Below are 12682 nucleotides of genomic sequence, written 5' to 3'. Positions count from 1 at the left end.
TTCTGGGCAGCGAGTTCCAGATCCCCACAAACCTCTGCGTAAAGAATAGATAGTAGGATAGTGGAAATCTGGAATTCTCGCCCCAAGAAGCTGTTGAGGCTAAGTTAATTGAAAATTTCAACTGAGATTGATAGATTGTTGTTAGGCAAAGGTATTGAGGGTTATGGAACCAAGACGGATTGATGGGGTTAAGATACAGAGCAGACATGATCTAATTGAATGGCAGAACAGGTGTGAGGGGCTGGAATGGCTAACTCCTGTTCCTACTGCTCCTGGGCACGGCCAAGGGTGCCATCAGCCGGTCCAGGCAGCGGGCGGTCGAGGGGGTCGTTCAACCTGACTGCCTGCCTCTCTTCCGCTCTTACATCCGGTCCAGGGTGTCCTTGGAGATGGAGCACGCGGTGTCCACCGGTACGCTCGCGGCCTTCCGCGAGAGGTGGGCACCGGAGGGACTGGAGTGCATCATCACGCCCGGCAACCAAATTTTAATTTGATTTTACGTTTTAAAGTTTAATTTGTTTTAATTGCCGGTGCTTTTAGTGTCCCCCTTCCCTTTTATAGGGGGCACTGGGGAAAATTGTGATTTTAGTGCCCAAAAAAAAAACCAAAAAAAAAAAGAAAAACACAAAAAAAAACCAAAAAAAAAGGGGGGAAAAAAAGGGCCTTGAAAATGTCTGGAGTGTCACCCAGGTCGGGTGGCACCGTTTATTGTTTTTATGTTTTCACAGGTGAACTCAAAAGAAAAACTCCTGTTCCTATAGGAAAGAGTTCTGACAATAGCAGTCGGTGCCCTAAAAAACCCCACAAAAAACAAAAAAAGGGCACCTGAAAAGTTTTTGGAGTGTTCCCCCCTTTAATGAGGGGGCACATGGATTAACTGTTTATTTATTTGCAACAAAAGAGTTGTGGAGCTGTTGCCTACTCATTTGCAGCATTGAGCAGTGAGGGAAGGAGCTCCTGCCTGAAGGCCTTTGACCACCCCAGGAAGAGGAGGAAGGGGCCTACTACATCTCACCATCCTGAGGGAGAGGAAGAGAGCAGAAACTACTTCATACCACTACTACTGAGAGTTGGAGAGAGGGGGAAAAGAAAATAACCTGACAATAGCAGTACTGCGGTTGTACTCTTCAGGGTAGAGTTTTAATGGGCTAATTCTGTCTACCTATATATTTCTGAGCACTTGGTGACATTTTGAACAACTACTGGTTCACTTGCTTGTTGGTCTGTGAATGATATTTTTCTACTCAAGAAATTTTTGGGGGTCCATTGTCTCTGTTCACTTGCAGGCCAGCCTCCAACTCCCTATGGCATAGAGGATGCTTTAACTTGCCCACATATCTGCTACATTTGTAGTATGCCCAAGGATCGAATAAAAAAGCCTCTACTATATTTTGACTTTATCACAGTTGAGTAGATTTACAGTGGTTATACTTAATTATCTCAAGTAGAAAATAAAATCACAACTACTGAGCTAGACTGTAGTATACACAGTACTCTTGCATGGCAGTTCGGTTTTGACTGACAGAAGCAGTCTAACCTGACCATCTCGCTGCCCAAGCTTCAGATGGACTCTCTTTGAACAGGACAAAGAAATCATTTCCAAAAAATGAACAGGACCAAGCAAATTTAAGTATCTGTTGAACTCTCAATCAAATATATATTTGAACTAATCCCATTAGATATTTATTTTTCAATTGATTGGCTTGACCTCCCTCCCTCTGACACCGGGATTAGATAAATAACTGGTCGCAACTTTGCTATCAAAATAAACTAAGCCATTTTCTTTTCTGTGAGCTGGTTTACAATCCCTTAATGATAGAATTAAGGAAGCCATCTCTATGCCACATCTTGGACAGGAATGCATTTCTTGTCATAAGCAGCACAAGCTCAGAAGTAATGATTTTCTCCTTTTCAAAGGACACTTCAGAATTAGAATTAGAAGAGCCAGAAGCATGGTAAGGACTCTTTTTATGCCCGCGGATTTAAAAAAAAGTCCTTTTTGGATTTAACTGAGCTGTCAGAATTTACAGATCAATGGTGAAGGCGTCGATACAAAGGTCTAGAGGTGGAGATGAATAGGCCAAGATTCTTACTCAATTTTTCACCCATCTTTTGAATCTTAAAGACTGCAAACGTCTTAAATGTGCCTTTCATGGGAAATCGGACCCATTCGGCGTGCGCGCATCTCACGCAGGAATTAAAGTTTTACGGTCAGGATAAAGAGCATAATCCGATAAATCAGACAACGAGGTGGGGGTAGACCTTAATCTGAGGAGGATTAAAAAAAAATAATTGAAAGCAACAAAGTCAAGACAGCTTGGAATGAAACACACGGAGAGGGTAAAATGGATGGGGTTGGTGATTGATACACCAGAGGGGATTAGCATTGAAGCACTTGACCCAAACACTACTTGGCGCCTGAGGGTGCGGGCCAACCCCGACTGCAATATCCCCCAACCCTCTCCTTAGTGTACAAGGGAAGACCCACCCTTCCCATGGGATGTTCCCCCAGGCGGCAGCCACCTAGCTCCAGTCCTGCAGCCCAAGGAGGGCGCGGCGCCACCCCAATTAATCAGCTCTGCCAATCCCCACTTCCGCGTCAGGGCAGCCAGCCAATGGGCGCCGGCTGCGGGCCGCGGATCCCGCCCCCTTCGTTGCCGCTGATTGGGCGGCCGGCCAGCCGCTTCGTTCCCTGCCGGCACTGGTCAGCCCGGCTGTCAATCACCGGCGGCACAGTCAAGTGGGCTTGGTGACGGGAAATCCCGCCCCCCCTCCGCCGGCGCTCGGCACTGATTGGCGGAAAGCCGGGCGCCGGCCCCGCCCCTCAGCCCGGCCCGGATTGGCCGTGGCGACGTTCTGTTTTGGACCCTTGCCGAGTGTCAGTGGAACAAATCGGCGGCGCTTCCGTTTTGTGGGAAGAAAAAATCGGCTCGATACAATGCGAGTGTGAGGTGGGAAGCGGCCGAGGGAGGAGAGGCGGCGGCGGGGGAGGCGCACGGCAACGCCATGGACAATCAGGTAGAGTCCCCTCAGAGCGGGGCTGCAGGCTCTCCCGCCCGCTCACTCCCGCTGCCTCGCGTGCATTTTGAGTTCCAGATCCCTCGGGCCTTCTGCAAGAACCGTGGCGACGCAGGCGGCAGCGTGAAAGTGCACGGCCATCCCCCCCCCCCCCCCCCACTGTTGGAATTTCTTAAATTCATCCCCGATCTTGTTTTGGAAAGTTTTATTTTAGATAAAGAATGCACTTAATGCAGTGAAGTAAATGCTGACGGCCCCCCTCTCTGAAGCACTGAGAGATCAATATAGGAATAGATATTTGGGTTTAGTTGACAGGTACATGATTGCAAAAGGCTAACTACTGTACATCTTAAGGAAGGCCGACTATAATCTCTGGAGCCGGGATGAGTTCCTGAATTAGATTAGTGTTTGAGGGTTGAAGGTTAAGCATTTAATAAGGGGAGAGTTAGCTTTTAAGGGTTCTGCTTTAGTATTGAGATTAAGGATAAGATTTAGAGATTTAGGAGTTGGTGTCGGAGGCAAGGATCTTGTGTAAGGAGAAATGCAGCAATAAACTTAAAATGGCAGTTACCATTTAAAAAAAATCTTCCTGTAGAAAGCTTCCAACAAGCTCCCTAGCAGCAGACCAGCACACTTTTTAGGATGTTCAACTCATTAATTAGTAATCCATTTTACTATAAGCTCCTGAGTGAAGCCTATTGAGTCACAGCTTGAAGTATGTATTAGATATGAAAACAGAGTGGAAATAGGTATTGCAAGGTATGTGTTTTCCACATTAATAAAACATCTTTCAAGATGAAAGTTTGATAAGTTTCCCCCCCCCCCAATTGGTATTCAACAAGTTGACAGTCTTAGAATCCATTGAGATTTTAAAATATATTTTCTATCTGAACCATTTTAAAAGACAAACTTTAATGTAGTTGTTGAAAGAATATTCTAATTACAAGAATATTGCGTGGCTAATGTCATGCTGGGTACCTCTTGATTTCAACTTTTAAGCCAATATGTAGCCGCTTTTTTTTTATGATGATCTATGTATTTGTGCAATATAGTACAATGACTAACAACAGTGGCTGCTGGTAAATGAATTGCTGTGACATTTTAAATTCCTTCCAGTACTGTGCAAACAAATCGCCAGTTGCTGATACTAATTTTACATGACAAAGCATATTTGAATTAACATCAAAGGAATATAGTTTTCCACCTCATTTGCAGAACTGTCCATGAAAATATTTATAACAAAAAAACCTAATTACTGGTAGAACGTTGCCAAGCAGCTCCTGATTCTCTTGCACACATTAAATACATAGTTTTCCAGAGCTGAAAATGAGTCCCAGTTATGACAAACACAATATTTTCTGGGCAGTGGTGAGATATGAAGCATATTAATTGGTGAAATTGACCGTAACAACCTTGTGACTTTTTGTTATTCTGGTGTTGTCTGGTCAATTTTGCTCATGGAGATACTTGCACTAACCATGTCATGGTCTTCACATCATACCATTGTGTTGTTTGTTGTCTTTGATAATGAACTTGAAATATGGCAAATTCACTCTCTCAATATTCTCAACTAGAATTCTGTCCCAATTTAAAGAGAATCTTGGGTTGTAATGTTTGAATATTTTTAAGTCTTCAGTTTTCTTTTCTTACCCTTTCTTGAAGTTGGTGACTTAAACTGGGATATTTCTACAAGTGATGGGAACCTATTGGTATCTCCAAGTGGTGATTCTTAATATATGAGCATTGGCAATGATTGATTTCAACTTGGGATGGCTAAGTCTGATCCTATGGTCACCCAGTGTCCACTTCTAGCTGACAGTGGGAGTCTTGCTTGATGTACCCCACCCCCTAGCACAAGTTTAATTGGATTTCAAGTCAGTAATTTTTTGGGAACTAATATGTCAACCGTGGTTCAGTGATAGCACTTTCGTTTTGAGGCATAACATAATGGATTCAAGCCCCGCTCCAGATACCTGAGCACCATGCTGAGACTCTAGTGCCGTATTGAGGGAGTTGCAGGTGCCACATTTCAGATGAGATGTTAAACTGAGGTCCCATCTGTCCCCTCGGGTGGACTAAAAAGACCCTGTGGTGCTATTCGAAGAAGAACAGAGGAGTTGTCCCAGTGTCCTGCCCAATATTTATTCCTCAACAAACACAATTAAAACAGATGATATGGTTATTCATCTCATTGCTGTTCATGGGACCTTGCTGTGTGCAAATTGGTTGCCACGTTTCCCTACATTTCAATTGTAACTATACTTCAAAAGTACTTCATTAGCCCATGGGATATTCTGAGGTTGTGAAAAGCACTATATAAATGCAAGTTAACTGTCAAATGATACATGCTTTTTTGTGTTGATTTAACTTGATCAGTACTATGTTGTAAACTTATAGAAAGCTCAGGCAATCTTGCCCCCAACTTCTAAATTTGTAATCTGAATTTGTCAGGAATGGGTATGTATGGTATTAGTTTCTGAAGATAATGGATAGATTTTTCATTGGATACACAGAATAGGATTACAGTCAGGTATAGATTTGACTTATGGAATAATAACTTTTTAGATTTATGAAAAAATATTTTGAAAAATTGCATTATCTGCACAAGAAATGATGGATTATGAGGGTTTCTGATTTATAGTTGGCATACTTCACCATAGAATTCCATGTTGTATGATCCTCTTGACATGTTTTGTTTTATTAAGCACAAGTGTGCTTTAAAGCTGTAGGTTTGATTATGTTTCAGGAGTTATGCCAGAGGAGGGATAGATTCTTGAGACTTTGGTTGTGCTAGGGAACTTGTACCTGTATAATCCTTATAAAGATGTTTAAGATTCTCTTCCCTACCTGCTCCTTCTTTTTCTCCATTTCCCCCTCCTTTGAATGCAAGGTTACTCCTAGAACAATATTTTACAGAACTGAGTTCTGCCACTGTATGGATTTATAGCAGGATGATTTTATATTGCAAAAAAATTAATTGGTTAGATTTTTGTTGCATTTTGGGATTTTAAACCATTTTACCATAGAAAAATTTGGGTAAAATTTTATGTTGAATTTATTGTGTTTAAGCTAAAGTGGGTTCTCGGTGAGTTTAAAATCTAGCTTGATTGGGGGTTGGGAGGGGGAGAGCATTGTTTGGTCAAGCCAGTTTGGCCAACCATTGTAACTATTATTAATGATCTAGGACAGTGTTGGGGGAGGAGGATCGTTGAATTGTTTCAGACAGTTCCAATGGGCTTTTACACACAATGTTGGGAGATACCAAATACACGCATACACAACTTGGCTGCTTCTCCACCCAGTGGGGTGGCAGCTGAATAAATGACAGCCCCACAGGTCAACCCTAGGACAGGGTTGAAGTGGGATGACCTTGAATATGTGTTTTGCTCTTTTATTGCTTCTGAGCATTCAAATCTGAGTAGTCCTCAAATTCCTGGTCTCGGAAGCAACGAAAGAGTGAAACACACATTCAAGGTCCGTTGGTAAGGTTTGACCGGAAGTCTTAGGCCAGTCTGCCTCAAAGCCCCACAATAAACCTTGGTCTGATTCACTGATGGGACTGACCTGAAGAAAGTATAACTTAGGCAGCTAACTTTCTGGCTTATTGTTGTTGTATTCTTTATCACTGAGGAGCGACTAACATCAAGGTGAAATAAGTTGAGATTTACTGCCCATGACCCCAGAGCTCGCTGACCTACATTGGCTCCTGGTCCAACAATGCCTCATTTAAAATTGTCACCCTCGAGTTCAAATCTCTTGATGGCCTCGCCCCTCGTTATCTCTAATTTCCTCCAACCCTACTACCTTTCAAGAACTCTGTGTTCATTCAATTCTGGCCTTGTACATTTTCCACTTCGCCCATATTAGCGGCCATGCCTTCAGCCATCTAGGCCCTAAGCTTTGCATGTACCTCCCTAAACCCCTCGCTCCTCCTTTATTTCTCATCTATATGCTGCCCCTTGGCGATATCATCTGTAAACACTGAGTTAGTTTCCACACGTACGTTGACGACACCCAGCTCTACTTCTCCACCACTTCTCTCGACTCCTGCTTGGTACCCTGTATCTAAATTGTCAGATTGATTGTCCGACATCTAGTACTGGATGAGCAGAAATGTTCTCCAATTAAATATTGGGAAGACCGAAGCCATTATCTTTGGTCCCCGCCACAAACTGCGTTCCCTAACCACTGACTCCATCCCTCTCCCTAGCATCAATCTGTGGGTTAACAAGACTGTTTGCAACCTAGGTGTCTTATTTGATACTGAAATGAGTTTCCAGCCACATAGCTGCGGCGTAACTAAAATCGCCTTTTTCCACCTCTCTGTAGTCTTTTTCAGCCTTACAACCCCAAAAGATGTCCGCTTCTCAAATTCTGCCCTCTTGAACATCCCTCATTTTAACTGCTCAACCATCGGTGGCCATGCCTTCAGTTGTTTGGGCCCTAAGCTCTGGAACTCTCTCCTTAAACCTCTCCACCTCTACCTCTCTTTCCTCCTTTACATCGCTCCTTAAAACCTACCTCTTTAATCAAGCTTTTGGTCATTTACCTTAATTTCTTCTTTTATGGCTCAATGTCAAATTTATCTGTTTTGTCTTGTAACACTGCTGTGAAGCGCCTTGAGATTTTTAACTACGTTAAAGGTGCTATCTAAATAAAAGTTATTATTATTAAGACCCTCCTTGAAACCTACTTCATTGACCAAGCTTTTAGTCTCCTAATAGTTCCTGCTTTGGCTAGGTGACAGTTTTTGATTGATTATGCTTATGATTGATTGATTTTTTCTATATTAAAGGCGGTTATATACATAGAAATTGCTATTGTTGCAAAATAAAGTATTTGGCCTCATCTCACTACAATGTTCTTCAGTCCACCTTTTTGGAAGATTGGAGAAAAGCACAGCTAGGATCACGATATCCGGTTCACATACCAAAGGAACGTCATTGCTCCATCTCCTGTGTTACACTGTGGTATGTCTAGGCAGTCGTTAATAACCTGATCATGAGGTGCATGGGCCCACTTATGAGATGAACGGTGACGCATTCCTGAGAGAATATCTAAGGCAGACCTAAAATTGGCAACAGACTCCCTAAAGTATATAGTTCGGTTAACAACAACTTGCATTTATATAGCACCTTCAGCATAGTGAAGAAAGTCCCAAGGTGCTTCACAGGAGCGTTATCAGACAAAATTGAGCCACATAAGATATTAGCATAGCTTGGTCAATGCAGTAGGTTTCAAGGAGCAAGTTAAAGGTGGAGAGAGAGGTTTAAGGAGGGAATTCCAGAGCTTGGGGCCTAGGTAAGTGAAGGCACGACTGCCAGTGGCAGGGTGATCAATGATGTGGTAGAATCATACCATAATACAGTACAGAAGGAGGCCGTTTGGCCCATCATGCCTGTGCGAGCTGGTTGAAAGAGCTATTCAACTAGTCCTACTCCTCTGCTCATTCCTCATAACCCTGCAATTTTTTGCCTTCAAGTATTTATCCAATTCCCCTTTGAGAGTTACTGTTATATCTATTTCCTCCACACATTTCACCACCTTTTTTCTCATGTCACCTCTGGTTCTTTTGCCAATTGCTTTAAATCTGTGTTTTCTGGTTACTGACCCATCTGCCATTGGAAACAGTTTCTCCTTATTTACTCTATCAAAACCTTTCATGATTTTGAACACCTATCAAATCTGCTCTTAACCTTCTCTGCTCTAAGGAGAACAATCCCAGCTTCTCTAGTCTCTTAACATAACATAACTGAAGTTCTGTATCCCTGGTACCATTCCAGTAAATCTCCTGTGTATCCTCGCCAAGGCCTTGACATCCTTCCTAAAGTGTGGGGCCCAAAATTAGCCACAATACTCCAGCTGAGACCTAACCAGTGTTTTATAAAGGTTTAACATAACTTCCTTGCTTTTGTACTCTATACCTCTTTTTATAAAGTGAAGGATCCTGTATGCCATTTTAACAGCCATCTCAGCTTGTCCTGCCACCTTCAAAGACTTGTATACATACAGCCTCAGGTCTCTCTGTTCCTGGACTCCCTTTTAAAATTGTACCATTTAGTTTATATTTCCCCTCTTCATTTTTCCTAATAAACTGAATCACTTCTATACCACTGCTTTTTGTGGTATGTATCAATGACCTGAACTTGAATGTTGGGGGTATGATTAAGATTTTTGCAGATGACACTAAAATAGGCTGTGTGGTTGATAATGAAGAAGAAAGCTGCGAACTGCAGGAAGATATCAATGTACTGGGCAGAACAGTGGCAAATGGAATTCAATCCGGATAAGTGTGAGGTAATGCATTTGGGGAGGTTTAACAAGGCAAGGGAATACACATTAAATGGTACGACACTGAAAAGTGTAGAGGGACAAATTGACATTGAAGTGCAGGTCCACAGAGCCATGAAGGTAGCAGGCCAGATAGATAAGGTGGTTTAGAAGGCATATGAAATGCTTGTCTTTATTAGTTGAGGCATGCAATACAAGAGCAAGGAGCTTATGCTTGAACTGTATAAAACACTAGTTAGGCCACAGCTCGAGTACTGCGTGCAGTTCTAGTCACCACATTACAGGACAGATATGATTGCATTGGAAAGGGTGCAAGGAGGAGATTTACAAGAACGTTGCCTGGATTGGAGAATTTTGGCTATGAGGAAAGATTGGAGATTGGAACAGAGGAGGCTGAGGGGAGACCTGATTGAGATGTATACAATAATGAGGGGCCTGGATAGAGTGGATAGGAAGGACCTGTTTTTCTTGGTAGAGGGGTCAACAACCAGGGGGCATAAATTTAAAGTAATTGTCGGGAGGTTTAGAGGAGATATGAGAGAAAATGTCTTCACCCAAAGGGTGGTAGGGTCTGGAACTCACTGCCTGAAAGGATGGTAGAGGCAGAAACCCTCACCACATTTAAAAAATACTTGGATGTGTACTTAAAGTGCCATAAACTATAGGGCTACGGACCAAGAACTGGAAAGTGGGATTAGGCTGGATAGCTCTTGGTCAGCTGGCGCGGACGCGATAGGCCGAAATGGCCTCCTTCCGTGCTGAAAATTTCTGTGATTATATGATTCATACTTTTCTGTGTTAAATTTCATCTGCCACGTGTCCACTCATTTCACTAGTGTGTCTATGTTACTATCCTCTCTGTTTACTACATTTCCGAGTTTCGTGTCATCTGCATAGTTTGAAATGATGCCCTGTATATCCAAGTCCAGGTCGTTAATATATATCAAATCGAGCTGTGGTTCTAATACTGACCCCTGGGGGACACTACTGCACATTTCCCTAAAGTCTGAACAACAACCGTTCACCAATATTCTCTGCTTTCTATCCCTGAGCCAATTTTGTATCCATGCAGCCACTGACCCTTTAATCCCATGAGCTTTGGACTTTAATATTGCTAATAAATTTGCAGTATTATGTGGTACTTTATGAAAATCCATATACACAACATTACTGCTCTACCTTCTTCAACCCTCTCCATTATTTCAGGCCAGAATTAGAGTGCAGAAATGTAGGAGGATAGTAGAGCTGGAAGAGGTTACAGAAATAGGGAGGGGTGAAACCATGGAGAGATTTGAATACAAGGATGAGAATATTAAAACCGTGGCATTGCCGGATCGGCAGCCAGTGTAGGTCAGTGAGCATGGCTGACTGGGACTTGGTACAAGTTAGGAATCGGACAGCAGTCAAAGATGCGATGGACTAGTTACTCCTGAATTTGTGAGAAGTTGTTGCAACGTGTTTTGTGTGTAGATTTGTTTTTGTTCTGAGACGAGGGATTTTTACCTTGACGTGTCTGCTTTCTGTTATTTTGTAGGGAACTGCTGTTTTATTTCTTGAAATAAATATATATGGTACATTAGAGAAAGCTGTTGCTGGCAGGTGTAGTGTGATCAGATCAATGTGCACTTCCACTAATAAGATGCTATCTCCATTTCTACTGAGCTAGTCATGATAAACAGGTGAAAAGTGTGACACTGGACCCATAAACTAGTGGTTGTAAACAGTTCTTTTGTAGTTTTTGCTTCCATTGGGGTTTTCTTTTACTCTGTGACTGCAATATACGTTGCAGCTTGGTAGTTCTGCCCCGTGGGGTGTGACACAGAGCCATATTGACCAGGTAGGTCCTAAGTTTGATTTCTGGCCTCTGCTAACTTAGTCACTCTCAGTCTCGCACTACAATATGCTTGACACGCCAGACCACAAAGGGAAAACTCTGACAATTTCAGTTCTCCAGTGATTCCCTGCTGAATGTGGACATTAGGTGAGGATAAGATTGGATTCAGCTGGGAGGGCGCCATGGTTGAATAGCCCACCAAAACCTGCCGCCAAGACTCACGGATAAAGAATGGGAATTTGTGTGAGGTACTGTTGCCGATGGAAGCATACAGCATCAAAAGTGGGATAAGAATAGAAAATTCAAAAAGAGGAAACCTATGAACAAATTCTGCTGAAAGCTCAATACAACAAAGGTGCCTTTTTCTGTTGCATAACATCACTTCAAAAGTAATACCATCAGTCAGGGTTATGCTGAGGTCCAGGTCAACTAACTTGTCACGTTATTATTTAAATTTGATAAAGTACCACATAATACTGCAAATTTATTAGCAATATTAAAGTCCAAAGTTAGCCTTCATAGCTAGGGGATTTGAATACAGGAGCAGGGAGGTCTTACTGCAGTTGTACAGGGCCTTAGTGAGGCCTCACCTGGAATATTGTGTTCAGTTTTGGTCTCCTAATCTGAGGAAGGACGTTCTTGCTATTGAGGAAGGATGTTCTTGATATTGAGAGAGTGCAGCGAAGGTTCACCAGACTGATTCCAGGGATGGCTGGACTAACATATGAGGAGAGACTGGATCAACTGAGTCTTTATTCACTGGAGTGTAGAAGAATGAGAGGGGATCTGATAGAAACGTATAAGATTCTGACAGGACTGGACAGGTTAGATGTGGGAAGAATATTTCCGATGTTGGGAAAGTCCAGAACCAGGGGACATAGTCTTAGGATAAGGGGTAGGCCATTTAGGACTGAGATGAGGAGAAACTTCTTCACTGAGAGTTGTTAACCTATGGAATTCCCTACCGCAGAGTTGTTGATGCCAGTTCATTGGATATATTCAAGAGGGAGTGAGATATGGCCCCTACGGCTAAGGGGATCAAGGGGTATGGAGAGAAAGCAGGAAAGTGGTACTGAGGGAATGATCAGCCATGATCTTATTGAATGGCGGTGCAGGCTCGAAGGGCCAAATGGCCTACTCCTGCACCTATTTTCTATGTAAATTGCAAAGTGCTGCAGTGCAGCGGGACCTGGGGATACTTGTGCATGAAACACAAAAGGATAGTATACAGGTACAGCAAGTGATCGGGAAGGCCAATGGAATCTTTGTCTTTATTGCAAAGGGGATGAAGTATGAAATCAAGGAAGTCTTGCTACAATTATACAGGGTATTGGTGAGGCCACACCTGGAATACTGCGTACAGTTTTGGTTTCCATATTTAAGAAGGGATATACTTGCTTTGGAGGCAGTTCAGAGAAGCTTCACTAGGTTGATTCCAGAGATGAGGGGTTGACTTATGAGAAAAGGTTGAGTAGGTTGGGCCTCTACTCATTGGAATTCAGGTGATCTTATCGAAACGTATAATAGTATGGGGGGCTT

The 12682-nt window shown here is 42.7% G+C and overlaps 1 protein-coding gene across 4 annotated transcripts in view; it reads left to right on the top strand.

The window, feature by feature from the left end:
• Positions 1-2873: 2873 nt before the first annotated feature.
• The window catches only part of mllt1a (MLLT1 super elongation complex subunit a), a 94443-nt gene continuing 84634 nt past the window's right edge, over positions 2874-12682 (top strand). For all 4 annotated transcript variants that reach the window (XM_070859827.1, XM_070859826.1, XM_070859828.1 and 1 more), the window contains exon 1: positions 2874-3018. In XM_070859827.1, coding sequence (XP_070715928.1) covers positions 3007-3018 — 12 coding nt within the window. In that variant the 5' untranslated portion in view covers positions 2874-3006. The remainder of the gene's footprint in view (positions 3019-12682) is intronic.

Source organism: Pristiophorus japonicus, chromosome 18, assembly GCF_044704955.1.
Source record: "Pristiophorus japonicus isolate sPriJap1 chromosome 18, sPriJap1.hap1, whole genome shotgun sequence".
NCBI classification, from domain to species: domain Eukaryota; kingdom Metazoa; phylum Chordata; class Chondrichthyes; family Pristiophoridae; genus Pristiophorus; species Pristiophorus japonicus.
The sequence above is the reverse complement of the archived record's forward strand: the minus strand, read 5'-3'. Positions and strand labels throughout refer to the sequence as shown.